This window comes from Gobio gobio, assembly GCF_949357685.1.
Source record: "Gobio gobio genome assembly, chromosome: 7".
NCBI lineage: Eukaryota > Metazoa > Chordata > Actinopteri > Cypriniformes > Gobionidae > Gobio > Gobio gobio.
Genome location: NC_137103.1, coordinates 45,140,341 through 45,160,041, shown reverse-complemented (window position 1 = coordinate 45,160,041; position 19,701 = coordinate 45,140,341). Strand labels below are relative to the sequence as shown.

The following is a 19,701-nucleotide window of genomic DNA, read 5'->3' as shown; positions in this document are numbered from 1 at the left end:
TGCAGTGCTTTCCAGATGGTACAGACATGACTGCTGTTCTGGACTTCTACTTTCAGGTGTGTACAGAGTCAACTGTCACTGTTGGATTGCAACATACGAATTGTGAACTTGTTGCAAAGCATTCTGGGATTGCCTTCCAAAATGTTGACAGTGTAACTGAAATACACTATTGTTCAAAAGTTTGGGGTCGTAATAATTGTTTATGTTTTTGAAAGAAGTCTCTAATGCTAACCAAGGCGGCATTTATTTGATCAAAAAAAAATAATTTGTGAAATAATATTATTGTGTAATATTATTGCAATTTAAAATAATTGTTTTCTATTTTAATATATTTAAAATGTCATTTATTCATGTGATGGCAAAGCCATTACTCCAGTCGTCAGTGTCTCATGATCCTTCAGAAATCGTTCTAATATTCTGTTTTGGTGCTCAAGAAACATTTCTTATTATTATCAATGTTGAAAACCAGTTGTGCTGCTTAATATTTTGGTGAAAACTGTGAAACATAACCACATTTATTTAAAATAAATCTTTTGTAACATTACAAATGTCTTCACTGTCACTTTAGATAAAACAAATTTTCTCCTTGCTGAATAAAAGTATTCATATTTTATTGAAAATATCATACTAAACTTTTAAATGTTATTGTCTTCCCAGATGAATCAAAGTAGTATCAAATCAAAGCAAGAGCTTATAAATCATAATCAAATTGAATCAGCGACTCACTGTCAAAACCCAGCCCTAGAATTGAATGTTCTGGCTTATTTGGGCATGGCAGAATGCAGTCTGGTGAGCCTGTCCCTTGACTCCTGTCATGTGCCTCTGAGATCATGTAAAGTGATCAGCCCAGCTGATCTCACTCAAACACACACAAGTGGTCTCATTCTTAGGTTTTTATCTCCAATAAAATCCATTTCAAAAGCTGCCAAATGAAACATATTAAAATGCATCCTGGCCTAATAATATTTCTTATTCATATGTGTTCATTTATGATTGCGTCTATATGTGCAGCTGTGCTCCATCGAGGTAACGTGTGAGAGTGCTAGCGTCATGGCTGCCACGCTGGCCAACGGCGGCTTCTGTCCAATCACAGGCGAGCGTGTGCTGAGCCCTGAGGCCGTGCGGAACACCCTCAGCCTCATGCACTCCTGCGGAATGTATGACTTCTCTGGACAGTTCGCCTTCCATGTAAGTTTTTGTGCATGCGGATTCAAACATGCATTGCTTTTGTCCAAATGCAAAAATGTGTTTGTATGCTCCGTAATCACTATAAATGATTCTTGTCCACAGAATTGGGATATTTGTGTCCATTTTTCATGCTAATTAAAGTACACTTTTTTTTTTCCAAAAAGTCAAATTCATTAAACAGTTGTATCACTATAGTACACAATATTTCCGGACAAAACCCTGCAACTTATTCCTGAACTACTCGCTGTACAACATAACTATAATCTTTTCTGGGCAAACACACCTTCTTTATATGCTAATCAAGCTCATTATAACATGAAACATGACAACATAACATGACAACATAACATGACAACATAACATGAAAATAAACAACTCTATTAATGAACTCAGTGAACTCCACCCAGAGTCTTCCAGCCAAACACAACACAATCTTCAACTATATTTCTTGTTTTTGTTTGTATACAATTTTGTGTTAATTTAATGTATTGAATTTTTGTTTAGGTGGGTCTTCCGGCTAAGTCAGGTGTGGCTGGAGGTATTCTGCTGGTTGTGCCCAATGTGATGGGCATTATGTGCTGGTCTCCGCCGTTGGACAAACTTGGCAACAGTGTCCGGGGCATCCAGTTCTGCACAGTATGTGAATGTTCTTGTTTACCGACACACCTATACACACACAATATAAACACTTTTTTTTTAAAGTTCTACCCATATACTGGAAACTTGAAAAAAATTAATGATTAGCCAAGATAAGAAAGAACATTAAACAGGCATTCATGAAGATATGTAGGGTAAAGTATGTTTTTTTCACACAATACATGCAAGGCATGAAGGATCAAACATGATATGTCAAACATTCACTATATATTTGCAAACTTATTTTGCTGGTGATATTTGAAGAAATGAAGCAATATTCATGAATTTTGTGGGGGGGTTATTGGTACACATATTTTATTGATGGTAAATTTGTACTACCATTCAAAAGTTTGGGGTCAGAAATGTAAAATTTTATACAAAACTATTACCAAGCACATATAACTAATATATAATTAATTATAATAGTCATTTAATGTTTCTTGCGCACCAAATCAGCATATTAGAATGATTTCTGAAGGATCATGTGACACTGAGGACTGGAGTAATGATGCTGAAAATTCAGCTTTGCCATTACAGAAATAAATGAAATTTTAAAATATATTAAAATAGAAAACAGTTCATTTAAAATGTATTTACATTTTTAAATGAATGTTTTTTTACTGTATTTCTGTTCTGAGTGTTCAGTTGTTTATTGCTAGGATTTGTTATATTGATGCATAGAAATGATTCAGTTTAGTTATTTATTATTCATTGAAAAGCACAAGCAGTGTGTAAAATCATAGATTATTTTCAACTAGATTTGTACACTATTTAAAGTTTAATTAAAATACATTAATATTATATTGAAATATTGAATTAGATATAGAAAATGGTCAGAGGCCTGAAAATTAAACAGAATTTCATTTTTTTTTCTTCTTTTTTTTGTACAGCTAAATTGCCTAGCTGTAGTTACAAATCTGGCGTAAATACAAGAAATAGGACAACGTTTTTAGAAATATGCTTTTTATCTAAAGTTTGTCTTCTGTTTTCTGTATTTTTGATCCCATGATCCTGTCCTCATGAGTGCTTCTCATCGTGTAACTTTGAAATGATCCGAATCTGTTGGTGTTATTTTAAGTCTTTCTGAGAACCAGCACTTGTTGGGGTCTGAATATCTGTACAGCCTCTCAGACTCTTGTTAAAGGTCAAGGAGTCTATAATTACTCCCTGTGTGTCTTAAGGAAGTCAGTGTAGTCCATGTCTGGGAAATCAGTGGAATCCATGTCTGTGACTCATAGTGGGTATAGTCTGACTCAGGACGACCCCAGGAACAGGACAAGAGCTAATTGGTGGAGTTAATTATGGGGTGGGCTTTGGGACTAGAATTTTAGATCACAGAATAAACATTTTGACACATTTCTACTGTCACATGGTCACACGTCCAGTGGTGAATACAGAGCCACAGTGATAATTAAAGGCTTTTTTCCTTTAATTATCACTGATCCTGATGATACGGATGAACTTTTTTCCTCCAGTGCGACCTCACAACACCGCGTTGCCCAACTGAAAAGAGCTTCTATTTCTGGTACATATGGGAATCATCAAACACCAAATAAAACAAAAGTGAAATGAAACCGCACTACTTGTTTGAGCTGAGTGGACCGTTTATCAGCTCAGACCATTATTAGACAGCACAGCATGAGTTCAGAACAGGTACTCGCGGACAGATCTCAATCAGACACTGTTACTACACAGCGCTGGTTAATTTGCCGCAGAATTAATTGTGCCTTTAATAAGAGTAGAATATTTAAATGTTCCCTAAAATGACGTTTTTACACGTTACTGTTGTTAATAAAAGTTCATTTTGTCTGCATATCAATTCAAGCTCCGTGCAGTACTGTCAAATTTCTTAAAAACAAACATGTAATAGTATTAGTAACTGCACTTATTAATGCAAAACAATAGCAAGTTAACTTTTATGATAACGTTTCCCCCAGTGTCAAGTGCTGACGCCACCATCTATAGAACTTGGCTAGTGCCACTGCTCTCAAATGTTAGTCTGGAGCCTTGAAAGGCATTGTCTCTGTGTTCAGTGTTGCTATGCAAGAAGCACAGTAAAGACTGGCTAGTCAGCGGGTCACAAGACAGGAAATGGCCGTAATATTAGACTTTCAGACATTCCTGCCAACAAGTTTCTATCAAATTCAGGGAGTGTTCTGAAAACGAGACCTTTTAAAACATAGTTTGTGAAGCAAAGTGCAGTTTCAAGGTCAGCTTCAAGGTTTAACTGCTTGTGTTGCACAAACTTCAGCATCTTAAAATAATATTTCTGGGTTTCTGATAGCATAACAAAACAGTAGATGTGGATAGTATTATAATATAATTATAAATATTATTATTAATAATAAATAGCCTAATAATAAACTATTATTATACAAATATATTATGCACATAATCTATTATTATTTCCAATAATAATAAAAATGATAGTTTATTAGTATAAGGACTTTACAAAACATTATCTTAGCTGAAAGGATAAAACGGAGAATGTAGCACATGCTAATTTGCTTCTCATGTCCTAAAATGACTTTTTTTTTAAAGAAAGTGGGGAAAAGTATACAAAAATGTAATATAGTTATAAATAAAGAACATATTAACTAAAAATGTGGTTTCTCCTAACCCTGAAAAAGGCAACTTACTGTTCCATTGTTTTAGGCATAAGCAAATAATTTCCTATCAACGTGATAGGACTTTTAAACCTTGAAATGTCGCCTTTTTATGGGGTTATTTTGTATTACGTTTTCAAAACACCAACACAAAAATAAAACAAGCAAAACATAACCAAGGAACAGAGACTGTCGACACTGCGTGAAATGTAATTTTTAAAGACTAAAGGCTGCATTTACATTACATAATTAAAGTGTATTCCTTTAAGTAAACCCAATTCCTTTTTTCCCCCTCCCATGTGGCACAGATCAGGATTAGACAGGTGAACTTGTAAGCAGGAAAAAGAACACGGATTCCGATATTCTCAGATCGCTTTCAGGCCTCATTCATATGCTATGTAAGCGGACAGATGAAGATGAATCATCATATTGTGTTTATGCTGCCATTTGCGCATGTAAAACTAAACCCCTGGACAACTAACTTTGTTATTTTTAATGTGTCATAGATCCAAACATATACATTCTAATTTAATTCAATTCTGATTTAACATCTTGTCAGTTACAGTACCTGATAACGATCGGTTAACGGCGTCGTTTAGGAGAAAAACGAAATAAACATCCCTAACGTCTACCTTCGGTTGTTTCACCAAGTGTAGTGTAAATGCAGAAATCGATATGGGTCACTTTTAAAAGAAGATGTAAGCTGGACGTCAAATAAATCGGATGTAGTCAGCAAATCGAAATTGGCATCAAGACCTGCAGTGTAATGCGGCCTAAATGATCACATAGACTAAATCTCCGTTGAACCTGAAAACAGGAACCTGAGAAGTTTAATGACATTGTGATGAAGTCTCATTTCAGCACTATGATGGTACAAAGGGCTCTAACGAAAGCTTGAGCTGCACTGCACACTCTCCTGTCACTAGCAGACCTAGAGACACTAAACACAGCCATACACAAGTTTGTGTGCTTTGAGCCTTTGCCCTCTCAGACTGACTCCTGTGTCTTTCTTTCCTGTTTTAGGATCTGGTGTCCTTGTTCAACTTTCACAACTATGACAATCTGAGGCACTTCGCCAAGAAGCTCGATCCTCGCCGAGAGGGAGGGGACCAACGGGTGAGTGCCCTTTTCCATTCGCCAGTCAGCCTTGCCTTCGCCACGTGCCCCATCGAAGCGTTACACCACATCTTGTATGAATGATGCACATAATAATTTACTCAAGACTCTGAAGCTGAGGAAGCTTATTTCCAATAAACACCTGGTACAGGGCACACAGTCAGAAATGCACTAACACCACGCCCCCTGCAGGAGTATTTTGAGACTACATGCCTAGTTAGAAAGCTATATTATAACCCAAAGAGTTTTGTTGGTTTCGTCTGTTTTTGCTGTTCTGTCGTCTCCATGAAGCAGCACAGCTAAAACAGCGAGAAAAGAGCAGCGGTTGATTCATCAAAGTTCCCAATTGTGCATGAGATTTTAATTTTGCATGTCAATTCGATTGCCACCTCTTAATTTCCCATGTTTTATCCGAAGAGATTGTTTTTGTTTGCTTGCTTCAGTCTGCATTCTCAGATTCATACTCAGCAGGCCCAGATGGAATCTGTAGACTTTTTCCACATTCGGAAAATCTGTGGAATGGAATGTGGTAAAATGTGTTATACATAGCTGAGAATACTCAAAGATTCAAAAAGATTAGTTAAAAGAATTAAACCTGAATACAAACCCGATTTTAAAAATTACAAAAATCAAAGTATAGACAATTTGTTGTTCTGTTAAAGAAAGTAATAAAAATAGCTATATAAAAATAATTGTTATATATTTGTTATATAAAAAATAAAAAATATTTTTTATAAACATGTGCAAACCCAGTGATTTAATAATGATATTATATATATATATATATATATATATATATATATATATATATATATATATATATATATATATATATATATATATATATATATATATATATATATATATATATATATATATATATATATATATATATATATATAAAATACTACAAATATATTTTAAAATATACTATATAGTGTAGATAGATTCTGTATGTAGTATTTTATGTATTCTATATTTCTGTATTATTAGTTATATTTTTCTTTATTTGTATATTACAATACAATCTACTATATTATACTATTTTGTATTATTATTATTATTATGTGAAATAGGTTGATGTAAAGTCGCACAGATAATAATGATCATGACTTAAATCAGACTAGTGCAACCTAAATATGAGGCATGTGCAATTTTTTATGATCTTTATTATGACATTTTCCAAACCGTGTAAATAGGTGTGCTCTCTTTGTGACACTCAAAACTAATCTGTTCTCAGTGTTGCTCAACACAGCAGCAAAGCTTTGGACCCCAGGATTACGAGAGCCTGGCTCTCAAAGACACTGTGTGGACAAAAATCTGGCCTACTGAATGCAATGAGGACAGCTCCACTACACGCTTTATGCAGTTTATCCGGAAGAGATTGCTTCTGTTCTGATTTCTTCAGTCTGCATTCTCAGCCTTATAATCAGCAGGCCCAAACGGTATCTGTAGACTTGTTCCGCATTTTGGAAAATCTGTGGAATGGATTTAAATATGGTAAAAGATGTTAAACATGGCTGAGAATAGTTCTATCAATAGCTGAAAAAATAAACACATTAGTTAAAATATGTAAACCGAATACAGACCTGATTAAAAAGAAATGACAAACCTTGGGCTTGAGAAGATGCTTGTCTCTGCTCCATGATGCAACTGAGACAGTTTTCCTGTTAAAAAAAATATCAAAAGTTGAAAAAAAAAGATTTGTTATAAAATGTAGCATCTTTGACTCAAATTTAAATAAGTGAAAAAGAAATGAAAAAACACTGGAGCTTTATTTTCAAAATATGTTATTTACGTGATGATTTCAGGGGATAACAATGTCACTAAAATTATATACTATTAATAATCATTATTATTACAAATTAATTAAATAAAATATAAATACAGTTAGGTGCATATATATGTGTATACTGTGTGTGTGTATGTATATATATATATAATGTAATCAAATTTAAGTTGTTGTAGTTATTATTTAATGCGATTATATATGTACGTCCGGTTCATCTGAAATCTGCATGCTCAGATTCCGTGTGGGCCTGCTCATCAGTTAATAATGATCATGACTTCCTGCCTACTGCCACCTAAATGAGGCATGTGCAATTTCTGTGATAAGACATTGTTTTTGACATTTTTCCCAGCTGTGTGAATACGACGGCTTGCTTTGTGATTGGATGTTTGTTTTTGTTGACTTTGAAATCTTCTCACACCTCACCATATTGAACAGTGTGAGTCACACACTTTCCCTGGAGGTCCCTAAAAAACTAATCTGTTCTCCGTGTTGCTCAACACAGCCGCAAACCTTCGGACCCCTGGATTACGAGAGCCTTCAGAAAGAGCTGGCTCTTAAAGACACTGTGTGGACAAAAGTCTCGCCCACTGAGTGCAATGAAGACAGCTCCACTACTGTAGTCTATAGGATGGAGAATGTCGGAGATGGCAACTAAAACTGACCTGAATCACCTCGACGAGCGCTTTGACAATATATATTTATGTAAATGAACAGTTATTTATTTTCAGTGAATCTCATTCTGGTTACGTGTGTATGGTTCGTCACCGGAGTCACTGTATGTTTCTTGGTGAATATGAATGACTATGGTTGAGGCTATGGAATCATGCCTTGGCTTCTGTTTTTCCAATCTTTGCGAACGCCTAAAGCAAAGCAGCTTGGTGGACGTTAGGTGCAGTGTGATTTATAGGCTCTGTATTCTCTCATAGACCAGCAAGTGTTTTTTGGTGGAAGTTTATGATTGGCTGCTGAACAGAGACTGCAGGTGGTTCTGTTTTGCGGCACAATTGAATGTTTGTGGTCATGCATAATTGATTGTGTCTTACCACACATATTGAGTCTTTCAGTGAGGCCTTTAACTTTAATGATGTCACAAGCACATGGATGTTCTCCGAAATGTTTTGCAGGAAGTACTGTACAGGTGGCTGGTAAGGGTGACCTTCAGTCAGAATTACAGCAATGGCTCACCCAAAAAGGAAAGTTCAGTCATGATTTGCTTACCCTCATGTTGTTTTGACCCCATGTTGTTGTTGTTGTTCTGTGGAAAAGTTCACAAATTCAAAATGTTAGTTTCTATTAGCTTCGATTAGCATCTGAAATGGTTTTATTATTGGAAAGATGGTGCCCTATCAGAAAGTGTTTAAGAATGATGTATATTTTTTACATATAGTTTAAATAGTATATAGTGTTGCAAAAACAAAAGTCAAGCAAATGTGCATCCAATAATGAAAATTCGATCATTATTTACTCACCCTCATGTCATTTTGACTCTGTGGGCTCTATCATACACCTGTCGCAATGCGACGCAAGTGTTTTTTGCTAGTTTCAGCCCAATGCAGTTAGGATTTTCACATCCAGCGGCACGTTGTTTAAATGCACTCGCGCGCATCTGTTCGCCCATGGGCGTGCTGGTCGGAAAATGAGGTGTGTTCAGGCGCATTGTTGGCGCGTTGCTATTTTGAGGCAACTGAAAATGACCGCAGTATTTTCTGTGTTATTTAAAGGGCGCGTTAGGACAATGCGCCTATAGGCAGGTGCACAACGCACGTACACTCTGCTTATTACACACAGGGACATGCAGCAGCACACACACATTTTTTAATATTAAAAATAAAATGATTCCTCTCTGGAGAAGCATTCAGTCTTTGCGACAGGTCAAATAATGTAAATAGCAAATCCACCATGGTGCAAGCATAACTGGCTTTTAAAGGGAATGGGAGATGAGACTCTGATTGGTTTATTGCACGTTACGCCCAGAACACACCCATGACTCCTTAAGAGACTAGGTACAACCCTTTAAGACCATGCGCCTGGAGCGCAGACCGTTTTTTCCATCGTTAAACTAGCAAAAGCAGATTCGGTCACGCCCTTAGCGCACCTGCACCATGCGCTTCAGACCATGCGCTCAGATCCTTAAAATAGGGCCCACAATGTTGTTGTTTTTTCAGTGGAACACAAAGGTACATTTATGAAGAATTTAAAATGAATGTCACTTTTTTTTTTTTTCATATCTCATATAAGTCTTCTGAAGCCATATTTTTTCCCTTTCCCTCAAAAAGCTAGTATAACTAGTATAAAATAGCATTTGGTGCATTATCATTGAATAACATCTACATTTTCTGCCTGTTCTCCACGCAAACCTATTATATGACTTCAAAAAAATTGGAATATAGAGACATATGGACCATTTTGTATTGTTGTTTTTCGGAGATTGACAGGTTACTATGACCTTTTGTTCCATTGAAAAGAGCTGCATGAAGGTTCAAAAATGTTCCTGACATGACACAACATGAAGGTTAAGTAGTAATTTCCTTTTTGGTTGAACTATTCCTTTAGGATCCAAAAGGTTAAAAAGGACTTTTTGTTCCAAATTAGTTATTCATTTTTAGATGAGTCGAGATGCATTTCTACTGAATTGCTTGTCCTGATGACTCCGTGTCCTGAGAGCGCTGTTGTTACGTGCAGTTCTTGCATCATAGAGCCCCACTAGTACTGCTCAGCAGCCAGATGAAACCTGCTGTCAGGATGTCTTTGCAGTCTTGTGTAAGGTGAAATCAATAACGTTACAAACCTTCCACTGTTCCGTCTGCCCTTAGTTCAGTTTCTGTCTGTCTATTCTCATATATTATTGCTAAAAAAAACATTTATGCACCTTGAAAGTTCACAATGTTTAAATCAATTAATACTATTAATACTACATCAAATTAAGCTTCAATTAGCTTCTGAAGTTGTTTATATTGGAAAGATGCTGCCCTTATAAGGACGTTTTTAAGTATTATATATATTTTTGTTGCAAGAACGTCTTTTAATTTTTTTTTTATATATATATAGACATATACAGTACAGGTCAACATTTTGGAAGCATTGCTATTTTTAATGTTTTTTAAAAGAAGTCTCATGCATTTATTTGATCAAAAATACTGAAAAAACTGTAATATTGTTAAATATTAATACAATTTAAAATAATGTTTTTCTATTTGAATATACTTTAAAATATAGATTATTTCTCTGATGAATTTTCAGCTTCATTACTCCAGTCTTCAGTGTCACATGATCCTTCAGAAATCATTCTAATTTGCTGATTTATTATCAATGTTGGAAACAGTTGTGCTGCTTAATATTTTTTATAACCCATGATACTTTTTTCAGGATTCTTTTAGGAATAAAAAGTTTTAAAATAACAGCATTTATCTAAAATAAATGTGTTATTTGTTACAATATACACTACCGTTCAAAAGGTTAGTCTTTTTTTTTTTTTTTTTTTTGAAAGAAATTAATACTTTTATTTAGCAAGGATGTGTTAAATTGATTAAAAATATATAAATCTTTTCTAACAATATAAATCTTTACTATTATTATAATATTTCACAATATTACAGTTTTTTTTCTGTATTTTTGATCAAATAAATGCAGGCTAGATGAGCATAAGAGAACACTTCTGTCAAAAACATTAAAAATAGTAATGTTTCCAAACAGACGTGTATACATATCAATGTTTTCATTATTTTATTTTTGTATAATTTACTATATGCTTTCACAAGCTTGGGTGCATCTGCAGAAACTATTGTGAGCTTTGCTCAGTTTCACTATTTTTGTGTGTTTTGTATTTATCATTTTCATGTCATTGTCTTATGCTGCTCCAGTCATATGCTTTTAAGGAGAAGTGTTTCTCATATTCTTACTGACAGTCAACATGAGCTTGAGAAAGCAGCTCGCTCTGATTACTTGAACGGTCCAGAACGGCTGTCAAAGTGCTTCATCACTATATATTCTCGTCAGATTTTACTCATATTGTCATAACAGTTCTGTTTATTTTCTTGTTTTCTCATTGTGTGTTTGTCATTTGTTCTGGTTTTATTTTTTGTATCATTTAATAAATGTATTTAATCTCATCACCTCATTGTTACCTGAAATCAATTGTTTTCATTCATCAAAGCTGTTTTGTGTTCTGGAAAATGATGAAGGAACATGTTCCTTCATCATTTTATTAGTTTGTTTTCTGAATTGTCTCTCAGAAAAAAAAGAGTGCCATAGTTTTACTTAAAAAGGCCTGCACGAAAACCACAGGTTTATGACTCCTGAACAGCTTCAACACTCCTCATCACAAAAACATAACCGCAAATATCTCCCATATTTTTGGGAGAAGATTCCCATATTAATGGAAAACATAGATGTTGCAAGGAAGTTTTTAAATCGTGATTTGTTTTTATTTATTTTTTCTCTCCAGGCCTGAAAAGTCATGGAAAATAAAATCTTAAATTATTTTACATTCATTATAAAGTATAATTTATTTATAAAAAGGATGTATTATACTGTATATAACAAGTATAATTCTAACATTTTGTTTTCTATTATATATATAATATTCTATATAATATATATATATATATATATGTTATAAAGTAAAAAAAAATTATAATCTAGATGATTTTTTTCTAAACATTTTTTAAATGTTTATTCAGCAATGCTGAAATTCTGCACGACTGGAAAAGTACAGAGCCCCTAAAGGGACGTGGTGGTGGAAAATATTTAGACTTTTGTGTTCCCACGAAAAACGTTTTGCATTTCCCTTGCACAGAAATAGTCCTGCTGCCAGTGTTTCAAACAGCTCAGTTCATTAACAATGGAGCGGTTCATAGAGTTTTATTTTGAACATGGGTTTAAATATACAGAAATACGGTCAGTCAAGGAGTTCAGTAAAGTTGGCATATTCACAGATTCGAACTTCCCGGATCAATAACTTGTGAGCTAAATGTTAAAAAACAAATGACACCTCTTTTATGTAGACGATGAGCTGCAACCTAATTTTCCTCAAAACAAGCCTTATAATATGAATAGATCTCAATGAGCAGGCGGCTGAGAGATGTCTGGAAAATGCAAAACCCGAAAAGCGTTACTTCAAAAATGGTCATTAACTTCAATGTTACACACTGTAGTGTCTCCAAATTCAGTTTACAGTTTACTGGTCATACTACTAAAGTTACTCGGGGGAACGCAAAAGATTTTAAAAATATTTTATCCTCCCATTCAAAAATATTTTCCACCTTTATGGGCCCCATAGAAAAGTCCAAATTCAATAATTTTTTGAAGATCTGCTGTCCAGTGTTGTTCTGCCACCTTCTGGTCTGTGAAATATGTCGGTCTGAATATATGTCGGTCTAAATATATTTAGTCGGTCTGTGAAAAGCAGCTATTGCTCTTCCTGTCTTGTTTTAGACCGGGTAAACCCAGCCTGATCTGCCAGCGTCGCGATTTGATTTCGCCCTGCAACTCAGTCTGGAAACCTGTACATTAATTTCTACTGCTTCTGTTACACTTTTGCGGGTAACTTATCCACCTGGCGTGCTATTGGCGGGTTTAACACAATGACGGATAGAGAAGCGATGGGCCGTTGCCCATTGATCACATCTCTTGTGGTCTGATTGGTTGAAGGACTATCCAATTGCGTACAGACTCATTTGAATTATGCTCGTTTATCTCGCCTCTTGTGCAGTAGAAAATACATAGCAGACTCCCCAGACCAATGTTCAATCTTTAATTGAGCTTGGTCTGGTGATAGCCAGACAAGTCTTGTTTATCAGTTCCCAGCACATCCTGTTCTCATTGGCATGAGGTGATGATAGAACCTTCCATCGATCCTGTTGATCCAGGAAGGGAAATGAAGCTGTGCAGGGATAATAAAAGCACCCCCGTGAAAACCTGAGGTTCTTGTGGGAAGCATGACTAACTATTTAGCACATCTTGGACTTCCCTTTGTGACTATATGAATCTGTATGAATTTATTTACTTATTTTCCTTGTGATCCATGCTTTATTAGAAATGCAGCTAAATACATATAACTCATCTTTTGTTATGTTGATGTAAAAGTTTCTTTAATTTTACTCCTCTCATGAAGTATGTATGTTCATTTTTTATTTAGCCATGCTGCTCTCTTGTGAACGTAAACGCAGACTCATGTTACATGTTCATTCATACAGCAGTGCATGTGGGTCACATGCTGAAAGCTCACTGCAACTTGATACACTGACACACTTCACCTCATCTATCCATCTTGCTTTGTTGCTAGCTTGCAACAGCCTAGCAAGGCCTTCAAAGCAACAAAAAAACCTATGTAACATTCAAAATGACCTTCAGGCAGTTTTAAACATTTAACAGAAGTTTGTCTTGCTCTAGTTGACTTCATTGGAAATTAGCATGCACATTTCTGGAGAATGATGATTGCACATTATAGCAGACAAGAATAGTGCTTTGCACTTCTATTTAAGACATTACATGACTTGAATGTAATTAGATTGATAGAGATTATAATTAAACACACACGCAAAGAAAACTGTGACATTTCTTGGATAATCTTTTGGCCCAAAGACACTGACACCTTCTCCCACTTTATGACTCGCTCCATGTCTGTGGGAAGGAAAGCGAGAATACTGAATATTTTAAGATCATAAGTATATTGTATAATTAAAATAAATATAATTTAACTTCTTTATTACTTCAAATTCATGGTTGAATTAGGTCGACATAATGTTACTTTGTATTTAATTTTTATTTGATGTTTATTGTTAGATAAGTAAAAAAAAAAATCACACTATAGACAATGACTATAAAGATAAAGATACAGTTCTAAAAATCTTCTAAATATAAAAGAATAGAGAGTCCACAGCATAACTGTAACGGCACAGAGAAACTATGTCGTTGGAATCACTTTCAGCTGATGAACGATAAAAACATTGACAGCCAATCAGAATCCATCCTGCTTTAAAGCGCCAGAGGACTAACCTGCAGCGCGAGCTTAGAGCAAACGGAGCGTTATGGATGCTAATCGCTTATCGTTATCTTTATCATTCTTGGCCTTTAGACTACTAGCTACCCTAAATTTTGGTAACTGGTTTATTAAAGTCCCCCTGCAGTCAATAACTGTATCCCTTTAAACTCATCTTTGATCACCAAAATGACATTTAAAGTTTTTCTCATGCCATTAAGTAGCTTGAAAGTAACCCTACAATCTTGCCTCATTTAATATATACGCTGACTCATGAATATGCTAATGATCCCCGCCTCCACTCACTCAAACCAGCTCAGAGACCCACTCCATCAACTTACTGAGGTAAACACTGCACAATGGTATCGCTCTTTACAGCGTCTGACACATAACGGTAATTCATATGATTTAATTAGATACAATTTTGCTTGACTACGTTATCAAACAGCTAAAAAGGTGTTGCTGATGTTACACAAACCATGTTCCCGTTCGCCATCTCCGAGTCAGACAACTGCCTTCTAATAATCTTAGAAACGCTTTGAGCAACATAGGACGTCAGTGGAGAAAGGCATAAAGTTCATCATAACATCGTAATATACATCATACACCTACTATATATGTACCTGATTTTTCATATCAACTCAAAAGTATACCAGGATAACCTCGCTTCTCTTGAGACTCCCCTGCTTCACAGCATAGTAATGATATGCTAAAGCCCGCCCACATTGACGTGATTGGTTATAAGGTAGTTTGTGACGTCAAAAAAAAACAGACGATTTCAAACCGTGTCTTTAGATCACTGCAGTTTTAAGAGAAAATACTCCACAATGGTGTTGACATGAATTTGCACATGGTTTGTCTTAAAGCATATTAAAAACACCACATAGACATATAAACAACATTAAAAACTTGATTTTCACCACATTTCCCCCGACGACATGCAAGTTTGAGTAGCCTTTCTGAATGTATTATCATTAAGCTAATGTTTATGTCATCTCTATTTAAAATGTACAGTTTTTATTTACTGTTCACTTCAAATGTTTATGTGTTGTAAAACTGATCCAGTTTGTGTGTATTCGAACATCTGATGGTTATTCAAATGGATAGTTTTGGTTGGTTTATGATTACTTTTTTTGTACAAAGCTTTAATAAGAAGGGCAGAAAAAGAATTCACAAAGGAGAGTTGCTTTGCAGAAAGATGTGCACTCTTGTAAGTTGCCTGTTGTTTCTGTCATGGTGTTTGAGGTTTGCTGACTAACACGAAGGGTTGCTGATGATGCCCCCTAGCGGTGCTTTTCTGTCTCTCACAAGCACTTAAAACATTTTTTTATTTTTTTTTATTTTGCATGGCTTGCTTGTTTTGTTTATATATAATCAAATGCTGCTTGAAACCAAATTGATCCTGCTAGTAAATCAAATTAAGGCATATAGTTTTGATTGAGGCAAGGGTCTTAAATACAGGGTGTTGCATGGGCTCTGCAAATTATGATAATGTGTGTTTAACAAAAATGCTATATTAACTTGACTTCCAACTAAGTTAAAGAAGCAAAAGTTCAGCTCAATGTTTCATTATCCTTCCCACATTAAGTTTATAGAAAAACATTATTATAAGATATTTTTCAGTCATCATATACGGGGTTCCCACAATCACAGAAAATCTGTAAATTCAGGAAAGCTTAAAATTGTGGTTTACAGACCTGCTAAAGTCATGTAAGTTGGTGAATAAATAAAAGGTTAATAAATATGATTTAAAAAAAATATTTGTACACATACACATCAATCAGGCATAACATTATGACCAAATATTTGTGTTGCTCCTATTTCTGCCAGAACAGCCCTGACCCGTCGAGGCATGGACTCCACTAAAAACCTTTCTATCAGAACCAGCATTAACTTCTTGAGCAATTTGAGATTTAGTAGCTCGTCTGTTTGATCAGACCACACGGGCCAACCTTCGCTCCCCACATGCATCAATGAGCCTCGGCCGCCCATGACCCTGTCGTCGGTTCACCACTTTTCCTTCCTTGGACCACTTTTGATAGATACTGACCACTGCAGACCGGGAACACCCCACAAGAGCTGCAGTTTTGGAGATTATCTGACCCAGTAATCTAGCCATCACAATTCGTCCCTTGTCAAACTCGCTAAAATCCTTACGCTTGCCCATTTTTCCTGCATCTAACACATCAACTTGTTCACAAACAAAATAAGACAATGTTCACTTGCTGCCTAATATTTCCCACCCATTAACAGATGAAGAGATGATCGGTGTTATTCACTTCACCTCATAATGTTCAATGCCTGATCGGTGTGTATTTATATTTGGCATTTCTATTCAAATAATCCAGGGAAAAGTTTTTAACATTGATAGTAAATAAAAATGTTTCTTGAGCACCAAATCAGCATATTGGATTGATTTCTGAAGGATCATGTGACACTGAAGACTGGCGTAATGGCTGTTAAATAATTCTAGGAATTTCCATACATTTTATAATGTAAAAATCACTGTAATTGCAAACGCCTGGAAAAGTCACAGAATTGAATTGTTTAGAAGTTGTGGGAAACCTAATTCAAAAGTAATATAAAATGAGTATGCATATTATGCAAGGCTTAAAATGCAACACTCAGTTAACAGTGGGTTCCTGTCCTGTCTCTCCACCTGATAAAACCCCTTGGATTTAGGTGTCCGTGTTTCAATGCACTTGTTGCAGTTTTGATTTGAAGTTTCCTCTCACCAGTTCTCTATTCATTTCTGTTAACTAGAGCTAAAGGAGACACTGGAGGCGTCCATTTCTGCCCACCATCTGTCCATAATAACTTATTTCTGTTCCACAAAGGCTCTTTTGTATCATTCCAGGTGAAATCTGTCATCAACCTCCTCTTTGCTGCCTACACAGGAGATGTGTCTGCTCTGAGAAGGTACTGAGTTCTTTATTGCCTACAAGTCTTTCAATTGTTTTCTATTCTACTTCTGTAACATTTTCCTTATGGTGACTTCAGGTTTGCACTGTCCTCCGTGGACATGGAGCAGCGGGACTATGACTCCAGGACGGCGCTGCACATAGCAGCCGCTGAGGGTACAACACTGCACATGCTGTCACTTGTCACTTATTAGGGGTCAAGAACCAGTGGTATCTGTTAATTTGATTTATATATCTGTTGGTATCTGACTGTAGGATAACACAAAGACGGCAAACAGAAAGTGAGGCTGTTGCATTTACAATTGTGCATTTCATTGCCACGTGCCTTATGTACCATGTATGTTTGTCAGCAGCGCCATTTAGTGTTCAACTTTTTTTTTTGCAGCTACATTTTGTATTTGTATTTTCATTCTAATTGCACCACTTTAAATATAAAAATATAAATCTTCAGATATTATTTCACTGGGGAGTTATTCAACTGACGCTTCACTCCTCTGTCTTCTTCTAAACTCCAGTCTGTGTGTTAAAAATGTGTATATATAAAATATGTATATATTCATTTTGATTTTAGGACACGTTGAAGTTGTGCGTTTTCTGCTGGAGGCTTGCAAGGTGAATCCTGGTCCCAAGGACAGGTGAGAAAACACTCTCCAACATTCAGCCACCAATGCCTGGTTCATTTACTTCTGAATTTGAGTAAATGTTCACTTTCTTAGCCTTTTTATTTAGAAATTAAGTGACTGTATTTGAAGTAATTTTACACATTGCATTTAGAATTACATCAATTAATGTTTTGAGTGAATGAGTGATATTTATTATCAATAAATTAATGTTATATGTACAGTGGCAAGAAAAGGTTTGTGAACCCCTGTGAAATCTGTGAAAATGTGAATATTTTTAACAGTGAATATTTTTAGTACTGTCCTGAATACGATATTTTACAGAAAAGTTGTTTACATATAGTCCACAAGACCTAATAAAAATCACCCCGTTCAAAAGTTTTTGTACCCTTGATTCTTAATACTGTGTGTCGTTCCCTGGATGATCCACGCCTGTTTTTGTTTTGTGATGGTGGTTCATGAGTCTCTTGTTTGTCCTGAGCAGTTCAACTACCTAACGTTCTTCAGAAAAATCCTCCAGGTCCTGCACATTCTTCAGTTTTCCAGCCTCTTTTGCATATTTGAACCCTCTCCAGCAGTGACGGTATGATTTTGAGATCCATCTTTTCACACTGAGGAAGATTTAGGGACTCAAACACAACTACTAAAGAAGTTTAAAATATTCACTGATGGTCCAGAAGGAAACACAATGCATTAAGAGCCGGGGGTGAAAACCTATTGAATTTGAAGATCAAGGTAAATGGAACTTAATTTGTCTTCTGAGAAACATGTACGTATCTTCTGTTGCTTTTGAATGGCAGTACTAAATGAAAAAAAAAAAAAAAAAAAAAAAAAAAAAAATATATATATATATATATATATATATATATATATAATTTATTTAAACAAAATAAGAAAAATTTGGACATATATTTATCCTGTTCAAAAGTTTTCACCCCTGGCTCTTAAAGGATTAGTTCCCTTCAAAATGAACATTTCCTGATATTTTACTCACCCCCATCTCATCCAAGATGTTCATGTCTTTCCTTCTTCAGTCGAAAAGAATTGCGTTTTTTTTGTTGTTGAGGAAAACATTCCAGGATTTTTCTTCACATAATGGTTTTCAATTGCAACCAAAACGTTGAAGATCCAAATCAATGTAGTTTTAAAGGGCTTCGAAGGGCTTCAGAGACTCTGCGCGATCCCAGACGAGGCATAGGGTCTTATCTAGCGAAACGATAGGTCATTAAAAAAAAAAAAATTTATTAATATACTTTTTAACCTAAATTGCTCATCTTGCGCTGCTCTGCGCTGCGCCAGTGATTGCGCAATCCCGTCGAAAACGTCACACTAGACGTAGGCAGAAGTCCCAAAACTGAAGAAATTTTGGGACCTGGAGGATCTTTCTGAAGAATGTTGAGCAGTTTAATTGCTCAGGACAAACAAGGGACTCATGAAGGAAGAAAAAAAAAAACAGTCATGGATCATCCAGGGAATATTAAGAATCAAGGGTTCATACACTTTTGAACGGGGTCAATTTTATAAAATCAGCTTTTTTTGACTAAATGTAAACATATTTTATGTAAAATCTTTGAAGATCTTATTCAGGACAGTTCTAAATAAAAAAAATAACATGCATTTGTTATGATCTTCATCTGGTGATGAATTTTACAGGGGTAAAAGAAAGAAAAGCAAAAAAGTACAAACATAGTACTTTTCTTTATATAAAATGGTTATTTATATATTTTAATATGCATTCATATTTTATAATTAGATTTTATATAATAATATTTATTATTATTATTATTTTGAATAGTATATTTTACATTTCTCATAGGAACATAAATGTCCAATGTTGTAGAAA

General features: G+C 35.1%; 2 protein-coding genes across 4 annotated transcripts in view; both read left to right on the top strand.

The window, feature by feature from the left end:
- tfpia (tissue factor pathway inhibitor a) overlaps positions 1-19,701 on the top strand; it is a 1,059,262-nt gene that overhangs the window by 885,179 nt on the left and 154,382 nt on the right. The window lies entirely within an intron of this gene.
- The window catches only part of glsb (glutaminase b), a 67,975-nt gene that overhangs the window by 45,652 nt on the left and 2,622 nt on the right, over positions 1-19,701 (top strand). For 2 of the 3 annotated variants that reach the window (XM_079821862.1, XM_079821861.1), the window contains exons 11-17: positions 6-56; positions 1,012-1,188; positions 1,693-1,824; positions 5,454-5,546; positions 17,175-17,236; positions 17,318-17,394; positions 17,810-17,873. In XM_079821862.1, coding sequence (XP_079677988.1) covers positions 6-56; positions 1,012-1,188; positions 1,693-1,824; positions 5,454-5,546; positions 17,175-17,236; positions 17,318-17,394; positions 17,810-17,873 — 656 coding nt within the window. Of the gene's footprint in view, positions 1-5; positions 57-1,011; positions 1,189-1,692; positions 1,825-5,453; positions 5,547-7,840; positions 9,609-17,174; positions 17,237-17,317; positions 17,395-17,809; positions 17,874-19,701 lie in introns of those variants that run through there. The other variant, XM_079821863.1, reaches the window with a different exon arrangement.